The sequence below is a fragment of the Solea solea genome, chromosome 4 (assembly GCF_958295425.1).
Source record: "Solea solea chromosome 4, fSolSol10.1, whole genome shotgun sequence".
In the NCBI taxonomy this organism is placed as follows: Eukaryota; Metazoa; Chordata; class Actinopteri; order Pleuronectiformes; family Soleidae; genus Solea; species Solea solea.
Window position 1 is genome coordinate 16,293,038 of NC_081137.1, and position 19,562 is coordinate 16,312,599.

The window sequence follows — 19,562 nt, forward strand, 5'->3', positions numbered from 1 at the left end:
ACATAAATGTTACATATCATAACAATGCAATTAACTGACAAATGCAGGCGGTTTCCTGGCTGGTTTGCTAGCTCGCTAACATTCACAGTTTGTCCTCCGTTTCATAGGAAAACGTACACTTTAACAACAACACAACCGTAAAAAAAAAAAAAAAAAAACACGGGCTTCAAACATTAGCATCACAAAACTGTTAGCATCTGACCTGTTCATCCTGTGGACACTTCTTTTAACTTATACAACCTTTGCTGCAGTTTCACTGGACGTGGAGCGATGCAGTGCACGAGTCAATACTGACACCTGTCGGTCATTTTATGGTATTACTACTGAGACATCAAAATCAAAGTCATACAGTAAACCACGGTGTGCATTATGTTTATGCTTTATTAAAGCATGTCAAATTGAGGGATCCGAAAGTCAATACATTTTTTTATTTCAAAATATGTATTTTTACATTTGCTAGAATTTTAGGCCTGTCTTTTACATACAGATGAGTTGTCTGTTCACTGTTTGCAGACTTTTTATTTTTCTCTCAGTGCATAATTATATTTTCATACTTATATTTTTTATTATTGGTTTTACTAATATTATTTTTTGGGGACCACTATGTTCATATACTTTATCAATAAAACGTTTTGGTTTTTTAAGTGACAGACAAAGGCAAATGTGTAGCTATCAAATGTTATTAAAAAAATAGTCCTCGATTCGGTAAAACGGATTTTTATTTTTATTTAAAAGGGACAAGCACAAAACAGTTCTTCCCCAGTTCCTTTAATGGCCATCTACTGTTTAGTCCAAACTGTTATTACAACTACATATTATTATGTAATATTTAATATTATAGCTTGTAAAAAACAATACCAGGGCATATTGTTCCTAAAAACAAAACAAAAACACAAACAAGTCAAGTAGAACAGGCGTCTATCATGAGCTAAAGTTCACAGATAGACACCATGATTTCAGTTCCGGCAGGAGGTCACTGAAGGCCTCAGCGATCTCTGCTGTACAGTGTCTGATAACATCTACTATACATTTAATATAAGGCCTTACCAAAGGCCTTCCCTTCTCAAAAAGTCTTCCAGATCTGCATTTTTCATTTTAATTATTATAATTATTGCACATAAGGTGATTAGAAAAGGAATGAAGTACGTGAAAAGTGATACCAAAAATGACTCATCTTGTGGCCGTCCTGATGCAAGAGCTCATAAAGCACAAAAGTACTTCAGTACAGAATAACACATATTCAAATACTAAAAATATGTTATTACAGATAAAATAGGTAAGACACTCAATTGCTTAACTGATGCGAAATAAAACTATGGCTAACTTCTTAAATAACTTTGGTGGAAATTCTACTATGACAAAATGAAACAACTGTTAAACAGTAAAAAACAACAGATTTAAAAAACAAAACAAAAAAACAACTGATCTCAAATGAAGAAATTAATGAAGAAACTGCCCTGTTGTCCTGACCCTGAGCCAGGATTGGATCAACCAGGACTCATCTCACAGTTTGATGTTGTTTGACTCTAAGCAAATGACGCCCGACTGTTGTTTATTTTTGATTCGTCTTCTGCACTCAAATGTTTGACTTCATTTGCCTGGAGAGCTGCAGTCCCATAAACACTGAAGGACTGGTGATGTCATCACCCTGCGTTGTTCATTCAAAATCACAGAAGTTGATTCAAATGTAAAGAAAAAAAAAAATGACTGTCCACAACAAAATCAGTTTTAACCTCTGATGTACAGTTTTAGTGATTCTGAATGAAAGGATACCAATTTTTAAACTACAACATACATATAGACTATGATATGTGTGGAAACACTTAGTTATTTAAGTTTAATTGATAATTCAGTTGTAACTCCCTGGGGTAAATGTGCACTGTTGCTCGGAAATAAAAATTATTTAAAAAAATAAACAAAACTGCAAGCTAGTGGCATGATGTTCTACTACTGTAGTGTGGTCTCCTGAAAATCTATCGAGTGAAGTCTGTTGAAATGGTCATCGCTGCATACTAAGTTGCAACTGCATGTCCAGCCATACCGTATGCCCCTGTGCCTGCTAAGTGCTCACTGAGTGCATTTCTAGGCTCTGACCTCGCTGTTCCCTTTATAACATATCATTTTGTACTAGTGGAGAGGCAGCAGGTGGATGCAGGACTGTAGGTGGAGTTTTTCAGTATGTGTAGTAACAGTCAAATGAACTGCAGGCATGAGCCACATGAGACTGCAGGCAAATGTCTACATCTACAGAAAATATAATGTCACACCGTCAAACCCAAGCTCAGCTCTTTGTGCAAAAAAATCAAAACAAACAAAAAATAATTACAACAAAATAGACTGATTTTTGTTCAAGTATAACCATCATTTGTATCAATAATTGATATATAATCAGTTTTGCTTTACAATCTTCCTGTTCAATAAGATCCAGCGTAGTCACAGATTCAAAGTGCTGAGTGTTAAAGTAGTGCCGCTTAATGAAAGAGGTATGCCTTCAGGTGTGTTTGATGTCTCGATCAGTCATTCTGTAACAACAACAATACAAGAATTAGATGCCTGGTGTGAGAATATCAATTATCGCCTAACAAATTTGCCAACTGGAATCTTTAACCTCACATCACTACTCAGACCGACAGAGTTGTGACTCTACTAAACTATTGCACCTATTTACAAAACTGAGAAACGCAGTTTTAATTATTACTTATATATAATATACTCATAAAAATGAGTATCTCAGGGCGGGACCATAATTCAATAACAACATAGAGTAGCAAGAAAAAGTAATGTATGTGAACACTTGTTATTTTTATTTTAAAAGTGCATCATGTTTTGATAATAAGCCTTGTGACTCCAATTTTCTGACAAATTAACGCAAAAAAAACCAGAAAGGGTTTATATGCTTTTTCTTGCCACTGTATATTGTGATATAATTTTTTGACCGATTTAGTAGTTTAAGAACCATAATCAACTTTGCCTTCAACTTCCACTAAGTAGCAAATCTTAGTCTGTAATTATCTGACATTTGTAAAGATTTTAGCCTTTTTTCTTTTTTTTTTTATTAAATTGTGATAAAGTTTTTGGCCATATAACCCAGCCCTAAGAGTCACTAACGTCAGAGTCCTAATACTGTACTTTCTGACAACAGAAAAGCCACAGGATTGATCTCTAACACTCTAAAACTCCCCATCATCTGTAAAAGAATAACTGTCTACTAAATCCTGATTCACATTCACTAAAGTTCCTTTTATCGGAGGGAAACATCTCTACTGCATTAACATACCATACCTGCATTTGTCCATATACCCAGTTAAGGAAGTAGGTTACATTGCCATAGACGCCTGGCTTGTTCTTCAGAGCACATCCATAGCCCCAGCTGGTGTCCCCTGCCAGCCACCACAGATTCCCCTCCTTAGCCACTAGAGGCCCTCCACTGTCACCCTGCAGCATTGCAAAAGAAACGCAAAATATCTCAGGTTACTTTAAGACAGTGGGTGCAGCGTGCCTGTGTGGGTCGGTGCGTGTGTATGACTACCTGACACGTGTCGACTCCTCCCGCCAGTTTCCCAGCACAGAACATGCTCTCAGTGACTTTTCCGCTCAACACACTTTGTCTGTTACAGGTCTCTTCGCTGTAAATAGTCACCTGTGCCTGATTGAGTCTGTCAGGGGTAGATCCTGAGGAAAAACCCACAGTTAGCTCAGCCAAAGTGTTCAAAGAGTCATTGCCATGCTCTTGCTTTAAAAGGTCCACTGTGTACATTTTGAGTTTAATTGTATCAGCTGTATTGATGGAACCATTTTGAACCACCATGTTTTTACAACAGCCCACAATGAACAAACTTAACATCTTCTGAGTTCTGATGATAACTGAAGGCTCCATGGGTTCTCCAAGACACTCGAAATGTGTTTTCATGATGGTACAGTTCAGTTTGCTACAGTATGGTACAGTTTGGCATGGTAAAGCCCTGAGTCGGGCTTGCGTTTCGACTGACAACAGTACCTTTACTTGGTAGACGGGGTGTGGGCTGTATCCGATGGCTGCATCAGTGAGTCTAGCTCCATCCGCACCGTATTTTTATACTATTCCGTGCAAAACAAACAAAAAAAGTACTGTACCGAACCGAGCCGTTCCACACGGTGGACACGCCATTGGAAGGGATATGTAGCTGTAACATGCAACTTCACCAATAAATGTTGGCAAATTTACACACTGTACCTTTAAGATTAAAAAGCAGGTGAAGTAAGAATATATATATATATATATACACTGAAAAATCACTAGGGGGCGACTCGGCTGGCTGCAAAGGGAACTCAGTTTGAAGGGAAGTCTATAGGGAAAATCAGTCGACTTCTCACTTTATTTACAACACCAGTAAACATTTTCCTGAGGATTAATGGTCTCAATCACTAGTTTCAGGCCTTCCATAGCAGATTATGTCAATTGTGTAATTTTTTTTCCCCCATTTGGAGAAAAATAGACACAAAAAAGTATGGCACATACGAGAGGAGACCCCATGTAGGAGTAGTAGCTAGCAGCATTGCCTTCAGAAAAAAGGCTGGGGTTCACAAGCCAATCTGACCGAGGGCCCTTCTGTATGGAGTATGCATATTCTCCACATGTATGTCAGTTTTTTCCAGGTACTTAGATTTCCTCCCAGAGTCCAAAAACAATCAGAGGTTAATTGGACATTCTAGATTGCCCCTAGTTGACGGTGTGACTGGTCATTGGCATTAGGATGAACAGCCTTTTGCCCTATGTCAGCAGCTGGGATTGGCTCCAGCTGTCCCGTGACCCTCGTGTGGAGGAAAAAGGGGTAAAAAATAAAAAGAACGAATGTATATAAGTGGACACCAGCATTACCGACAGCGGGTGTAAAGTGTGAATTCACAGTTTCAAAGCCCCATCATGGCTCCAGGGGGAAAACAGCCACCGCCTGTTTTCACACAATGAAAATTTTGACATATTCGTTTAGCTCTGAGCTCACCAGATACACGCAAGGCTCCCCATCCTGTGATCCAGGCTTGACGTTCAGCTGTGAGGCTAACTCCAGCGTTGGGGAGACACACTGGTTTCACCGTGCCTGGAAAACAGTTTTAACTATTGCCATTATCAATATAGACATTATCTCATAGGTCTCATCATCATTCCATGTAATTAAAAAGAAATTTTGTTGGAATGCACTTACTAGATAAAGTCAGAGGTGAACTGAGCCTTAGTAGAGCGATGTCATTGTCGTGAGTATCTGGGTCATAGTTTTCATGATTTATGATTTTTTGAACAGATTTTCCAGAGGTCATAGAGCGGAGGCTCACACCGCCAGCGTAGACCCTCCAATTATAAGCACTGTTGTAACTGTGATGGGTAAAAGAATGCACAAGCTTTTCTTCGTAAATATCAACTGAAAATACATAAAGGATGGCATAATGGTGCAGAGAAATGAAACTCACCGTTGGAAGCAGTGGGCAGCAGATAGGATCCAGTAAGGGCTGATGATGGAGCCTCCACAAAGGTGCTGACGATTTATCTGAAGACTGACCTGCCAAGGCCAGGCTCCACTCTTTGCCTCTGTACCACCTACGATACGAGAACTAGGGGCTGCTGAGCTCTTACCACATTCTAAAGACGGAGGAAATACTTTAGTTTTATCATGAGGTCAAGTTAAAAATGTGAAGTCCAAACATCTTGCTGGCTGTCTCTTGCAGACTGTCCATTCTACATATTCCACACATTTCAGCATTGTGTCCAAGTTGCTTACCTATACAAGTAAGTGCGACAGCTGAGGAATAGCAGCTTGCGCTGAAAAAGACAAATACTTAGATATTTAAGACAGCAAATATTTGACATGTATGTAGGAGTTACTCATTGCACTCACTGAGGAAGTGCCTTGAGTCAACTTGGTGAGGAAATAAAGTGATACCTGTAAACGAGCTGTGGTTTAAATGGAAGGTCAGGGTCACTTCCATACTGTAGCGTCATGTAACCATTGGGAGATGAAGTACTGATTTTGCTGTAGGCCACATAATCCCGGCTGAGGGACAGAGACAGGGACAGACAAGAGAGAGACACATTATACTCTAGCGAGATGGACATTTACAGCTGCATTGCATCACAGGGCCACATGTAGAGACAAACAACTCTTCTACCGGTAAATAAAAAGGTGCCAATCAGCCTTTTTAGCATGATGACCTGTGTTTAAATAACACCCTCACCTACGGTTAATTTATCCCCACATCTGCGTGTTTTTGGACTGTGGGAGGAAACCGGAGACCCTGGCAAAGGCAAGAGTGCTAACCACTACACCATCTGGTGTGGCCCATTATCTGAACTCATTTGACTATAATTTGAATGTAACAGACATTTATTCATATTTGAAAATTCTGCACCACAGTTTCAAATAGAATTTGGATGTTAGTCTGTCTTGTAATCCAGTAACAAATGAAGGTACAACTTTAGGAACAATATGTGCCTTCCTTACATAGCTGTTTTCCTTCAAGTAATCATTTTAGTATCATATAATAATACACTTAATACTTGTGATATCAACGTGGAATTGTAAGCTCTGGCTTAAAATGTGTGTGCATCAGTTGGACAGAACAGACAGAAGAAGTGGGACGGAGGATCAGCACCTCATGTAGCCTATCTGCTCGCACACAGTCTTTCCAAAGTCGTTGTTCCAGGAATCAGCACACACGGGCAGCCACATGTCGCTGTCTGTTGAGTAACTTTCCAGTATGGAATCGGTGCCTTTCAGACGCACTGTGGAGCAGACCAGAGTGTTCAGTGATTTAAAAAGTCAAAAAACAGTAGTTGCTAATGTTGTAGGGACAGTATGAGTGAAAGATCGTACAGCAGTGAGTTTCATCCTCTCCTTGCGGACAGTCTCTGGTTCCGTCGCACCACTGTGACAGGCTCAAACACTTCCCTCCAGGTCTACACGACTTCCCTATTAAACACTGGTGGAATACTGCAAACAAGCACACAGAGGACACACATCATTTTCACATTTGGGCAGGAGCACACAGGAATTTGAAGCAATGTTCATTTCACAGAAGAAAGTGTTGCGCTTGAACTTACAGAAGTACCACAGCAAGGTGCCGATCACTGCCAGGACAACAAGCACACACAGAACTGCACACACGATGTAGCTGCATGGACATTTCTTTTTTCCTGTTTAGGTCAGAAGCAAATTTTATTCACAGATATAACCAGTGTTGTAATGTAATAAAGTACAAATAATTACTGCACTTAAGTACAAAATTCACATATCTGTACTTTACTTTATTTATATTTCTAGCAAGTTTTACTTTTACTCCACTACATTTCCCCTAACTATTATGTTTGTTACTTGTTACTACCAAATAAAATTAGAAGAAGAAGAGGTAATGGTCTGTATTTATGTAGAGCTTTTCTAGTCTTGATGAGCTGCTTTACACTACAGTTTTGCCATTCACACGCTTCCACATGGGGTTAAGTGTCTTGCTCAAGGACACACAGGCGAGCAGAGCCAGGAATTGAACCCACAACCTTCCAGTTGAAAGACAACCTGCCCTACCACTGAACGATCATGGCTCAATGCTAACTTCTCACTTTTTTTTAATACTTTTTCTTCTAAAACTTAAGTACATTTTATATCAGAAAATGACTTTTGAATACTTCACAATTGGCATTTAGCTTTGTATTACTAGAATAGGGGTAGTATTTTTGAAAAACTATGCTTCCCAACCTCAGTTTCCCCTGAGTTGAGAAATAATATATATATGTAGTATATATTGATTTAGTAGACATAGTATGTACCATTAAATGCTATTAAATCCTACAAACTGGTCATTTAAGCTCCAAATGACATGATATTACAGTATCACTTATATTCATACCACTATTATATAAAAGTGTCAAACATTGCTGGTTGTAACAATTGAACACAGTTAGAGTTAATCATTTTGGACATATCAGAAACAAGGTTTATTGTCTTCTCTTATAATAAAGTGGAGGTACTTTAGCCCTGATTTTAGCCTTGATGAACTATTAAGCTTTTATATGACTTGACCCTTTCAGTGCTTATGAATTTACCATTTCGGTTGTTAAAGCTGAGCAGCTCTCTGCATTAATCTAAAATCTAACGGATGCTGCCACTCCTATGAAGATATATAATCATATAATCAAAGGGTTTTGGTTTAAGTTTATTTATGTTTGTTTTGTCTGATCATCATTGATATACGTCATGTATATATAAATATGTTTACCTCTACATTCTGTAGTGTTGTGTGCCTGTGTTGTTAGGGTTTTTTTTGTTTGTTTTTGACTGTAGTGGTGTTTTTGTTATTGTCATTGTTGTTGAATGTAACTATGCACTGCGATGTTTAGATGCACATGTGTTGTGTGGACTCCAGGAAGAATAGCTGTGGCTATGGCCCCAGCTAATGGAGATGCCAATACATCATAAATCATAAAGTGGATTGTGCCAAAACGTTCCCGTCTCATTACCAAGCAAGTGACACTGTGTGCTGTATTCATCTCAGCTTTTATGAGTGTGTATATAATTATTTTGTGACTGAGTGCAGAAGTTAATGTTTACTCACTCTTTTCTTCCAGCTGCTATCACTGAAGGTAAATCAAATATTACTGTACCTTGCTTTTGTTCTATGGTAGGTGGTAGTTGTGAAGGTGCTGTAGTGAATTGGGTGATGACGGGTGCTGAGGTCACAGCAACGTAGGTGGGCGTCTCTTGAGACAGGGGAGGGTAGATCTGCTGCTGCCCCTCTTGGTTGTACGGAGGAGGTCGTCCATTGTCGTACTGGAACCCTTTGTTGTCATAGGCGGACTCAATCCCCTACAGATAAAGAACAGAGTGAGGTAATGAGGTACAAATCAGAAATACTACATTCATAAAATGATATAAAAGGTTGACAAAATACATAAAGTGTGTGTATGAAATAAGTGAGTCACACCGAGTTTACCTGATTATTACTCATATTGATACTGGTCGTGCTGCGTGAGCTGGAAAACTGTCACTCCTGGAAAAACGCTTCTGTGTCAAATATGAGGAAAGTACTGCTCATAATGTGAAATTTATTTTATAAAATGTGATACAAAATACATCAAATATTAAGCTTTATATAACAGACTTCTTAGCAAAGTAACAAAGAGCTTACCACACTGTCAAATGTTATCAAATACAGCATAGACCATACATACAACTACAACATTCTAAACTAATGAACTTTGACTCAGTAAGCTGTCGAATTAAAGCAAACAGAACATGTTACAAATATTTACAATACTTACAAATACTACAAATATATCTAAACTCACATTACCTGAGAGGCTGTTTTGTGAACACATTTATAGACACATTTCACACCGTCTCTGCTTACCTTGAAATTCCCACAAATTCCTTCAGCTCTCAAACTCGATGTGTTCCTCCACTCCCCGATTCACTCTGTGGTCCGAGTCCACTCCAACTCTCAGTGTAATCAAGAGTCACAACCACACCTTCTTTTACTGTGTGCACAAGCCAACCTGTTACACATCACTTTATCACATTTGACTCAAGCAAACGCCAAGGTCAACAGCACTAATACTCATTAGTAACTGCCCTCAAGATAAAGGGAGTAAGATTAAAAAAAAAAAAAAAACTCACACAGCAGTCATTTTTGATGGTGAAAAATTTTGAGAAATTAAAAATATGCTCTAATCTCTGCCGTAACAACCTCAAAATCACTAGTCATTTCCAGAATATGTATCAAGCAGATCAAATATTCTCTAGCAACCTATTAAAAGCCATGCTGTGATTGAGAAACACAGGCGGAAAGCAGTCCTTACGTGTCGTGTGACGTACAGCTGTTATTCACATGGAGCACTATCAGGATGAAAAAATGTTCCAGGAAGATCATAAATCAGGATAAGTTTGGTTCTATTGCATGCTATTGTCCACGCTCGGTTTCAAAGAGAAGCTCGCCAGAGCTGTTTAATCAGTAACATCCAGACAAATGGCCAAGCTGACGAGCAAATAGTGATGGCTAAAAGACTTTTAGACCTCGTTAATACTTAACTAAAGTGTTTCACAGCGTTAACTGGCAGGAAAAGAGGGAGGAAAAGAAGACATAATATCCCAATAAAAGAATGGAAAAGTCATAATGTTCCACTGAGTCACAATGACTCTATGATAGTCTAAAAAAACAACAACATTGTACAACTATATCAACATTAAATAACATTTAATTCCTGAATTACTGAGTATTGTATAGATTGTATAGAAATTGACTCATGGGGTGATTGGACAATACAATACAAACTTGACATTACAAAAAGAATAATAATCTTTACAAGGCTGTCTTGAGGCATGATTACAGTATATGAAACAATAGCAAACTTTACATGTACAGTAAAATGATAAGCACTCATGCAGCATGTTTATTGATATCAGTATTAACATGATCATGGAACAGGAATGCCCCGTCACCATCAGTAACCATATAGTTGACAAGGTTGGGCGCTATCTCCACTAAAGCTAAAGATATTCTTTGACCAGAGCAAGATTACAACTGAGAAGTTGCCAAATAATAAGAAAACAAATCATCATTTTACCACATTTTGTGCAAATTGGTTCAGAAATGTAGATTAAAATACCACCTCTTTGGCAAAGAGAGTGATCAATGATGTGTTCTGGTTTCTAACTATTTTGATAATCGATTAATTGGTTTGATTTCAGCTTAACCCTCCTGCTGCCTTGTGTGGGTCAGTTTGACGGAGGAAGCAGGAGGGTTAAGTTCTTATCCTACGATTATAAATGTGAAATTTTCTAGTTTTTCTTACTCCTCTAGGTCACAGACATTTTAGCATGGTTACAGTAGGAAAATCACAGATGTAAATATTTAAATTAGGATTGTGCAGGCAGCACTTACTTGTACTCGGGGAGCAGGTGCCTTGCTCAGGGGCAGCCCAACCCTTGGTCCTTCCCAGGATTGAACCAGCAATATTCCAGTTACAAGCCCAATTCCTCTCCTCTTGGCCATGGTCTGCCTATGATGGCTCACGTCCACTGTTAAAAATGTCAACTGAATATCATTGTAGACCAAACAAGACTTTAAACAATGTTGTCATTTAGAGCTTTGAGACAAACTGATATCTGATTTTTTTTTTTTTTTTTGGAGCAAACAACAAACACATTAATGAAGAAAAGAATCACCCAACTTACCAATAATGAGAATAGTCATTAGTTGCAGGCCAAGGCCACAAAAACTTACTCCGTCAAGCTGAATTGTGTCCACTACAACAAGTAGAGCATTTAAAATAACAAGGGAAATAGCAGCATCTAGAGGCCAATTTGAAAATTACAGTTCCAGCTCAATATGACTGTGATTCAAGTTTCAGAGGAAGCAGAAATAGCAAAGCCTACATTTTCCACCGGTCAAACTTTTCAATCATTATCATGCGGAAAACATTAACGTCAATAAGTATCAACAAAACAATAGTGCTTTCATGAAAATAACAGTATTTATTCAACCATTTCAATACAGACTTAAATATTAATAAATCTTTTTCCACAAACAAAAGGAGCCTTTAACATTGGAGTGATGTTTGCTGTAACAAATTTAGTAGTAAAAGGGAGCTTACATGTGTCCTAGCTGTTGGAACTGCAAGATCAACAAACACTAGTTCACATATGTAACAGGGACAGAAAGCTCTCAAGTTTCCTACAATTTCTGGATGATGATCGATGAAGCTCCACCGCCACCGTTGCAGATGCCTGCTAGACCGTACTGACCCGATGTCAGATTGTGCACCATGTGACCAACAATTCTCGCCCCAGACATCCTGACAAAGAAAAGACAGAAGGATCCACATTTTGATGACTTGAGACACATCTTTATGATCACAGTGGGTTCCTAAAAGGGCTGCCACTCACTACAAAGTGCAAAGTACAAGGTAAATATCAGCGAACATTGTCACCATCATTATCATCGTCACACTTCACTATCCCACTAAGGGAAATCTGATTGATTGATCATTAAAAAACAAAAGAACGAATGAAAAAAAAAAAAAAAAAAAAAAAAAAAGAGGAACTTATATAATACTACAACATAAAAATCACAAGTGCAAATTCAGCAATAAATTATTGTTGACAAAAGAGACAATACCTGGTTGCTCTCCGAGTAAAAACCTCAGCATCTACAAGCTGAAGGTCGGAGCTCAAACTTCAAGATGATCAGGATGATCGTGGTGATGTGGTAATATGGTTTAATGGTATGCAGGGTTCCCACGCCTTGGTTGACATCAAATTCAAAGACTTTCCTTGACCAATTCCCTCAAATTCAAGGACCAAATGAGCTGACACAGCTTAAGATAGAAGGGGCAACTTGTAAGAGCCAACTTTCTCCATTTTCCCTGCCATTTTCTCGTCCTTGTTCGCTTGTTTATGCATACACTTGAGTAAACGTAATTATGGGTAGTATATTCAATTTCTGACAATAAAACCTCCTATATGGACACTCTGCACCTTTAGGTCGTCAATATTAAGTGATAAGACGCTCATGATGTTATGGGTTTGCTTTGATTTCAGGCCAATATTGTCAATATACTGGAAAAAGATACAATTTCTGGGTCATTTGTCTGATTTGCTTTATTAATTACAGCTGATTATTTTGTTTGCAAGTTGTTCAGTTTGAAGAAAAAAAAAATCTAAATTATCTAACCTTTATCTCAACATCACAGAGCAATGTAAGTGATAAAGGAAACCAGACATGTTCTTTAGAGCAGTTTTTCCTCAAGCGTGGTCGCGGGGAAGTCTCCACACTCTAACACATCTGATTCAAATAAATGGGTAGTTAATAGGATTCTGCAGAGCTTGATGACGAGCTGACCGTTTGAATCAGGTGTGTTAGAGCAGTGGGTGCCCAGGACCAACCCTGTTTGAGAAGACAGGATCATTTGTTCCTCATGTGAACTCGGGTATACCTAGGAGAAGCTGAAGCTTTTGTTTCTTTTCCCTTCATTCCAGCTCAAGTCCCTGATTCTTAAATAACAAACAGTTGGTCTGTGTCAGTCTCTGCTCCTTACCCGATTGGATGTCCCAGGGACACAGCTCCACCGTTGACATTGACTTTTGCTGGGTCAATGTCCAACATTTTGATGTTGGCCAGCACGACAACACTGAAGGCCTCGTTGATCTCCCACATGGCGATATCGTCCTTCTTCAGCCCCGCTGCGTCCAGCACCTGACACACATTCACACACATGGAGTTAGTATTACAGCTGCACACACGGGACACAGTGGAGTTGAGAGCAAATGAAGCTCCTCTTTTATATTTGGTAAAAAAGGTGTCATAGCACAGATCCCTGGAGGCAGCTCACAGAAAAGCACCTGATCATTATTATTATTATTATTATTATTATTACCGGACCCACCTTTGGTACAGCATATGCAGGAGCGATTGGGAAATCAATGGGTGCAACTGCAGCATCTGCAAAGGCTGCATGGACAAAACATGAACATAATCTAGTTACAACAATATCACAAATGTAAATAATACATGTAAATAAATACATAATAAAGGTTTTGAAAGTAGTTAATAAAAGAATTTGGTGTTTTTTGCCATAGTAATAAACTTATCTGCAATAAAGTGTGCTGTGAGGTCACAGTGACCTTGACCTATGACATTTGATCATCAAAATCTCCCCGTTTGTATTGTAGTGAATGCTTGAGCTAATTATTACGTTGAAGGCCAGACCACAAATAATAATATATTCCCATTTTTATAATCCTGCAAAAATTGCCATGCGTTTTTCCAAATTTTCCAACGTACCAACGATCCTTGCCAGTGGAGTGACATTAAGCCTCTTTGCAGCATCCGCCGTCATCAAAACGAGAGCAGCTGCTCCGTCGTTCAATGTGCTCGCGTTGGCTGCCGTCACTGTGCCTAATAAACAAGTAAACACACAGCAAGTCAGAAGAAGAAGAGAGTGCAATGAAACACAACGTTTGTATGAACAAGGATTAGATAAGACTTTATTTATCCCACACTGGTGAAATTCAGCTGCAATTAAGTGATTAGTACATAATAGAAATACAAAATGATGTATTATTATTATTTTATCTCTGACAGATGTCAGAGATAATAGCTCTGCTTCCTCTAAAATGTTATAAAATAAAAAAAAGTCTGTGTACTGTTGTGTTTACATTTCATTAGAACTTCGCAATAAATAACTGGACATGAAATGAACTTCCCTGGTTTTAAAGAACCAGCAACAGCCACTGATAAAGAAAACAACAACACTCTAGTGGCTGATTCAATGTAAAAGAAAACAACTTATTTACCGTTCTCTTTCTGGAACACTGCCTTTAGTTTGGGGACTTTGCTGAAGTCGACCTTCCTCCACTCCTCATCCTCAGAGACGACCACATCAGGTTTACCTATATATAAAAACAATCACATTAGCATCAAACAAACTATATTTTCTCTGTACCATATTTTAGAAGAGAAATGTTTTTTTGTTTTTTTTTGCTGTACCTCTCTGGGGAATGCTGACAGATACAATTTCTTTGGCGAGCAGTCCCGATTCAAACGCCGCTTTGCTGCGGCTGTAGGAGCCGATGGCGTAGGCATCTTGTTCCTCCCTGGTGATGTTGTAGTTTTTGGCTGTGTTTTCTGCGCAGTTCCCCTGTTAAACACAACATTTTAAAAGCAAACATGTATCATATATCAACATCATCTTAAAGGAAAGACACATGAGGAGCCAAAAATATATATGCCTATGGTATATTATTGTTAATAATCAGTAGAAATGCAGTGCACATGCATACAGCATCTCTTTTCCACAGTTTTTAAAGCAGTATGAAATTCTCTCTACTATGATCCTGTAAAAATACTGCTCTTAGATTTTCTATCAAGACAATATTTAGCATAAACGTGGGCAGATACCATGTGGAATTTGTTGTAGACGTCAGTGAGTCCATCTTTAACAATGAGGTCTTCCAATCTCACTCCTCCGTAGCCTGGCGTTTCTCTGGCCATCACATAGGGTACGTTTGACATGCTTTCCATTCCTCCTGCCACCATCACATCCTAAAAATGAAAAATAAAAAATAAAAATGACACATATGATGTTGAACTGTAAACACTCCTTTACATTGACTGTGTGTTTCCTGTCGTCTAGGACACAAGTTGGCCGTCATGAGAAACGTTGAAAACACTGGTCTTAGTTCACCTTGTGAGACACGTTCATATGTCTCATATGTGAATGTGTTAGAAATGAAACAGGCATTGAAATTACATTTTCAAATACATATACATAACTTTAATATGGAGTTGGTCCCACTTTTGTTCTTGGCTAGTTGGAAATAAAATAAATCCCATATTAATGTTCTCATTGACATCAAGGAAGCCTAAATTTACATGACTGTGTTTGCTATAAAGACCCAAATCTAAAGTCACAGTCCAAGTCTCTTGTCAGTACAGTGGTACATCTCACAAAGCTGCTTTGAGTCATCTGTATATCCCACAAAGGCAAAGTCTGTGTGGTGCTTGTGTTTTTGGTTGCACATACCTAGATACAGATGCAGCATGTAAAAAGAATTTCTTTTATAACTTTTTTTTTTTTTTTTTTTTTGATACCTGATGTCCACACATTAGACTCTGGGCTGCCATCATGATGGACTTCATCCCAGAGGCACAGACTTTGTTGATAGTTGTTGCTGGAGTGCCCTGGGTCAAGCCTGAAGAAAACAAGGACATATTATTGAATTTGCAAAGATAAATTAAAAACATAAATATAGTTCACTGTAAAAACATAAAACTTTTTTTCAAAAAGTATTCATAAATCAAGAGTATTTTTTCCAGCCATCTGTTGGTACAATGTATATATATATAGTCTATACGCTTTATTCTTTTTGCCCTCGGGTTACTAAATATTATGATATTGGTTGTCTTAAATGATACTGAGCACCTCACAGGACAGACAACACAAACGTCCGTCTAACCATTATTCATTCATTTATTTATTTTCAATTGCTTGATTGCCTTATTTACCTCGTCTCTTCCTGTCCTTCACCTTCCTCTGTTTGTCGATCTAGGCTTTGACATGTGACATATTAATAGTCACTAATGGTGTGTAAAAAGGATGGTCAAATTCACTATCACTAATTGGTGCGTTTGCAAAAATAACTAATTCTAAATTCAAAATGAACTGCTCTCCTGGGATCAATAAGATTGTCTGAGTATAAAATAAATTAAGCATTAAAAAATCCCTGTTCTGTGTAACAGAGTATATTAAATGCATTGTGTGGGATTAAAATAGAAATGTTAATCATAGCAATAGTGCTTAAAAAAAAGTGTTGAATTTTCCTACCATTTAATTACAGTTGTGATACAAAAATGTTCCATTTCAAATGCTGTGTACAATAATGAAAGCCTGGAAGAGGCCTCACCATGGTAGTGCAGGTAAACCTTGCCTGTGTCACCATGCACATAAAGACTAGTCTTTAACGTGCATGTATGACCCTTTTAAATCTTTCAGGCGAGAAAAGTACACAAAAACAGCACCAACTAGCTGCCAACAGTCAGCCTTATAGTGGAGAGAGATGGCATTCCAGTGTTCAGCCGTTTTCTGGACATCAAAACAAAACAGTGGGACTGCAGACATGCGTATAAGCACACACACACACACCTGCAGCAAGCAGAGCTTGTCTTGTGGGGGCCTGTCCTTCTCCTGCCTGAAGCACGTTGCCCATGTAGACCTCCTTCACCTCCTCGGGAGCAATGCCTACACAGAGGCGAAAAAAAAAAGATAAATTAATAACAACTCCTCTACTGCTTTATCCTCCACATAAGGGTCGCTGGGCCGCTGGTGCCAATCCCAGCTGACACCGGACAAAAGATGGGGCAGTCAAACCATTCATAATATATTTTAAAATTGTATATGAGGTGTATTAGGCTCTCGTCTGCCATGAGGCTGAAAAGTGTGACCGGGGAAGAACTTTATTTGGTTTCACTTTTTCAATGATGAATAAAGACTATCGTTACCTGTTGGTAAAGAAAACATTTTCCTCTCACAGTGTCATACGTGCTGGTTAGGCAGTGTCCTTGTTGGTCATCATTCTTTGCTGCTGCAGACTCTCGGTACAGTGTATGCCAGGTTTAAATCTGGTTAATATGCATTAAGCCACTACTGAATGAGTAAGTAAATGAATGGACATACCTGCTTTATCTATGGCTCCTTTGATGGCAATGGAGCCCAGTTTGGTGGCTGGTACTGCTGCCAGGCTGCCTTTGAAGGAGCCCATTGGAGTGCGGACAGCACTGACAATGACAACTTCCTGAAACCACATGTATAGTAAGTGTGAATTTGAGTCAGGAAAACTGGATTCAAATGTTCAATCCAAGCATGCAACTGTGATGGACTGTTTTAAATCTACTCACATTGAGCAAGGGCCGAGAACTGTAGGCTCTTGAAAGGTACTTGTGAGCCTGGAATAGCAGGATAATAAAGACCCATGAATGAGAGAGTGACTATATCTGCTACATTCTTTCCATTCAAGCTTTGGCTGTTCAACCTGTGGGCATTTCCTTCAACTGAATGCATTTAAAACGAAGAAAATTGATTTTAGGAAATCAGCACCAAACCTAATACTGACCATCACTGTTGGAAGTAAAATTGACTTGGTGGAAACTCACAGGTATTTGTGTTCTATGTGGAAACTTAAAGCTGACCAGCAAAATGATTGGGACGAGTCAGCCACAGCCCTCTGACTTCTATTCCAGGCAGATCCTGAGGAAGGCCCAGGCCATATTGAGCCGTACTAATGTGCCACTGCAGAGGGCGTTTGAAATACAGGGTTCCTGCTCACATGATAAATATATTTGGCAGGAAATGCAGAGCCATTCTGTCTGCACAGCAATTAGTAGCCTGCTCCTTTATAAAATTTCGGGTGACATTTTGTTTTTAATTAGTCGTTTACATTCAGTTTTGCACTGGCTTTGTCGTAAATTGAAGTGATCATGCATTTTGTACACACCGTCTATCGTTGCTGTTAGTATTTTACTAAGCAACTGTTTTGGTAGGGGTATATGGAGGGATGTGTGTATATTATATATTTTAACTAATATGCCTATACAATATCCTCATTATTGATAACTGCTGTGATGTATCAGGTGAGTTGATCAGCAGGATTGTGGCTGTATAAAATGGTGTCTTTGTAAATAAGTACATTATGCTCAAAACATCACTGTCCTTTAAAGCAGTGGTTCTCAAACTTTTTATACCACTTACCACCTGATACAGTGGTGTTAATAGGCCGAGCAAAGTCAGCTATGGACTTTTCACAAGAGGCAGATTGATTCCGAATAAGATAATTTGCTCCGTCATCATTCTCCTATTCCTCACATATACTTCAGAGTCACTGGTATTGTGAAATAAGATGAAGATGGAGCAAGAGATAGCTTGGATTACTCTAATTATTGTTGTTCAATTTGTTTGAGAACCATAACTTTAAGGCAAGCTCCAAGGCAGAGCTCTCAAACTCAGCCTGCCAAACTATTTCATGCAACCCTACACTTAAATGTGTTTTGATAAATTTTGCATCATGTTATGTATTGTTAACTATATGTATATATTGTATATTGTATATATATGTGTATATGTATATATGTATATATACATAGTTCCTTATCAAAACAAACACTTTTAAGTTGAAATGATGTGAAATATTATCACAAATGTTGTTATTGCTATATCATGATGGACTATTGTGATGTGATTTTGAGGTCATGTAGCCCACCACAACTGAACAGTTGCTTTTTCCACACAGTTGGGACTTTTTTTTACCTGACTGACCCCCTACTCGCCAGACTTGAAGCTCATGTGGTCCCCAGGTCTACTCTAAGGTGCACGCCCCTTCTTTTTGTTATGAAGATTTTCAGTTGACCCAGCACTGAATGGCAATTTTATAGTTTCCTTTGCCTGACTGCAAAAGACATGGAGATGACCTTGAAAGCTCTTAGCAAAGGTAATATGTTAATATAGCAATTTTAATAATAAGGAGAGACAGTGGAGAAAGTTTGCAGATGTTAACAGGTTAAAACAACGGTGTCCACAAGACAAGTGTCAACTGACGACAGCTTTGTTAGCTTCTTAATTGTGTCGTTTAGAAAGACGACATTGCTGTTAAACACGCTACTAACACAGTGGCAATTTCACAACATCACCTGCGTGAGTTAGTTGTTTTCAGGCTCTTACATTATAATTTGTCAAGGACACACACAATACACAATACTTATAGCAGCTGAGCTAACGTTAGCTGCTCACAGCTAGCATAACTTTGCACAATAATACATCAACAGAGCGGACAAAGAGCTTGTCTTACACACCCACACTTACCAGACGTTTACAGATTTGAGTGTGCATTGTTAAAAGTCCACTGGATGACATTTTGGACTGAGGGACAGGACTACGTCTCACACAGACTCGGACCTACTTCACCTTCAGACACACACGTACGCAGCACAGCAGCGGAGGGATAAATATTTCAGCCAATCACTGTGAGGGGTGTGTTGCACCGCTGACGTCA

The 19,562-nt window shown here is 38.6% G+C and overlaps 2 protein-coding genes across 4 annotated transcripts; both read right to left on the minus strand.

The window, feature by feature from the left end:
• Positions 1–701: 701 nt before the first annotated feature.
• Positions 702–10,107, minus strand: tmprss2 (transmembrane serine protease 2). 3 transcript variants are annotated; one of them, XM_058626430.1, is made up of 15 exons: positions 9,821–10,107; positions 9,373–9,499; positions 8,956–9,026; positions 8,627–8,828; positions 7,073–7,165; positions 6,846–6,962; positions 6,625–6,754; positions 5,916–6,026; positions 5,754–5,794; positions 5,446–5,614; positions 5,184–5,350; positions 4,983–5,078; positions 3,530–3,672; positions 3,283–3,435; positions 702–2,522 (listed from the first exon to the last, which is right to left on the minus strand). In XM_058626430.1, the coding sequence occupies exons 3-15, from the start codon at positions 8,968–8,970 to the stop codon at positions 2,514–2,516; spliced, it is 1,446 nt and encodes a 481-aa protein (XP_058482413.1). In that variant the 5' UTR covers positions 8,971–9,026; positions 9,373–9,499; positions 9,821–10,107; the 3' UTR covers positions 702–2,513. The 3 variants fall into 3 exon arrangements, with proteins under 3 accessions (XP_058482413.1, XP_058482416.1, XP_058482414.1); XM_058626433.1 differs by lacking the exon at positions 9,821–10,107 and having other exon boundaries at positions 8,956–9,012; positions 9,373–9,596; XM_058626431.1 differs by lacking the exon at positions 9,821–10,107 and having other exon boundaries at positions 8,956–9,049; positions 9,373–9,596.
• Positions 10,108–11,472: 1,365 nt separating this feature from the next.
• acat1 (acetyl-CoA acetyltransferase 1) lies at positions 11,473–19,514 on the minus strand. The gene is made up of 12 exons (XM_058626434.1): positions 19,373–19,514; positions 17,416–17,463; positions 17,195–17,312; positions 16,664–16,759; positions 15,613–15,713; positions 14,920–15,063; positions 14,509–14,659; positions 14,316–14,411; positions 13,804–13,917; positions 13,406–13,470; positions 13,058–13,215; positions 11,473–11,815 (listed from the first exon to the last, which is right to left on the minus strand). The coding sequence occupies exons 1-12, from the start codon at positions 19,421–19,423 to the stop codon at positions 11,695–11,697; spliced, it is 1,263 nt and encodes a 420-aa protein (XP_058482417.1). The 5' UTR covers positions 19,424–19,514; the 3' UTR covers positions 11,473–11,694.
• Between the last annotated feature and the right edge of the window lie 48 nt (positions 19,515–19,562).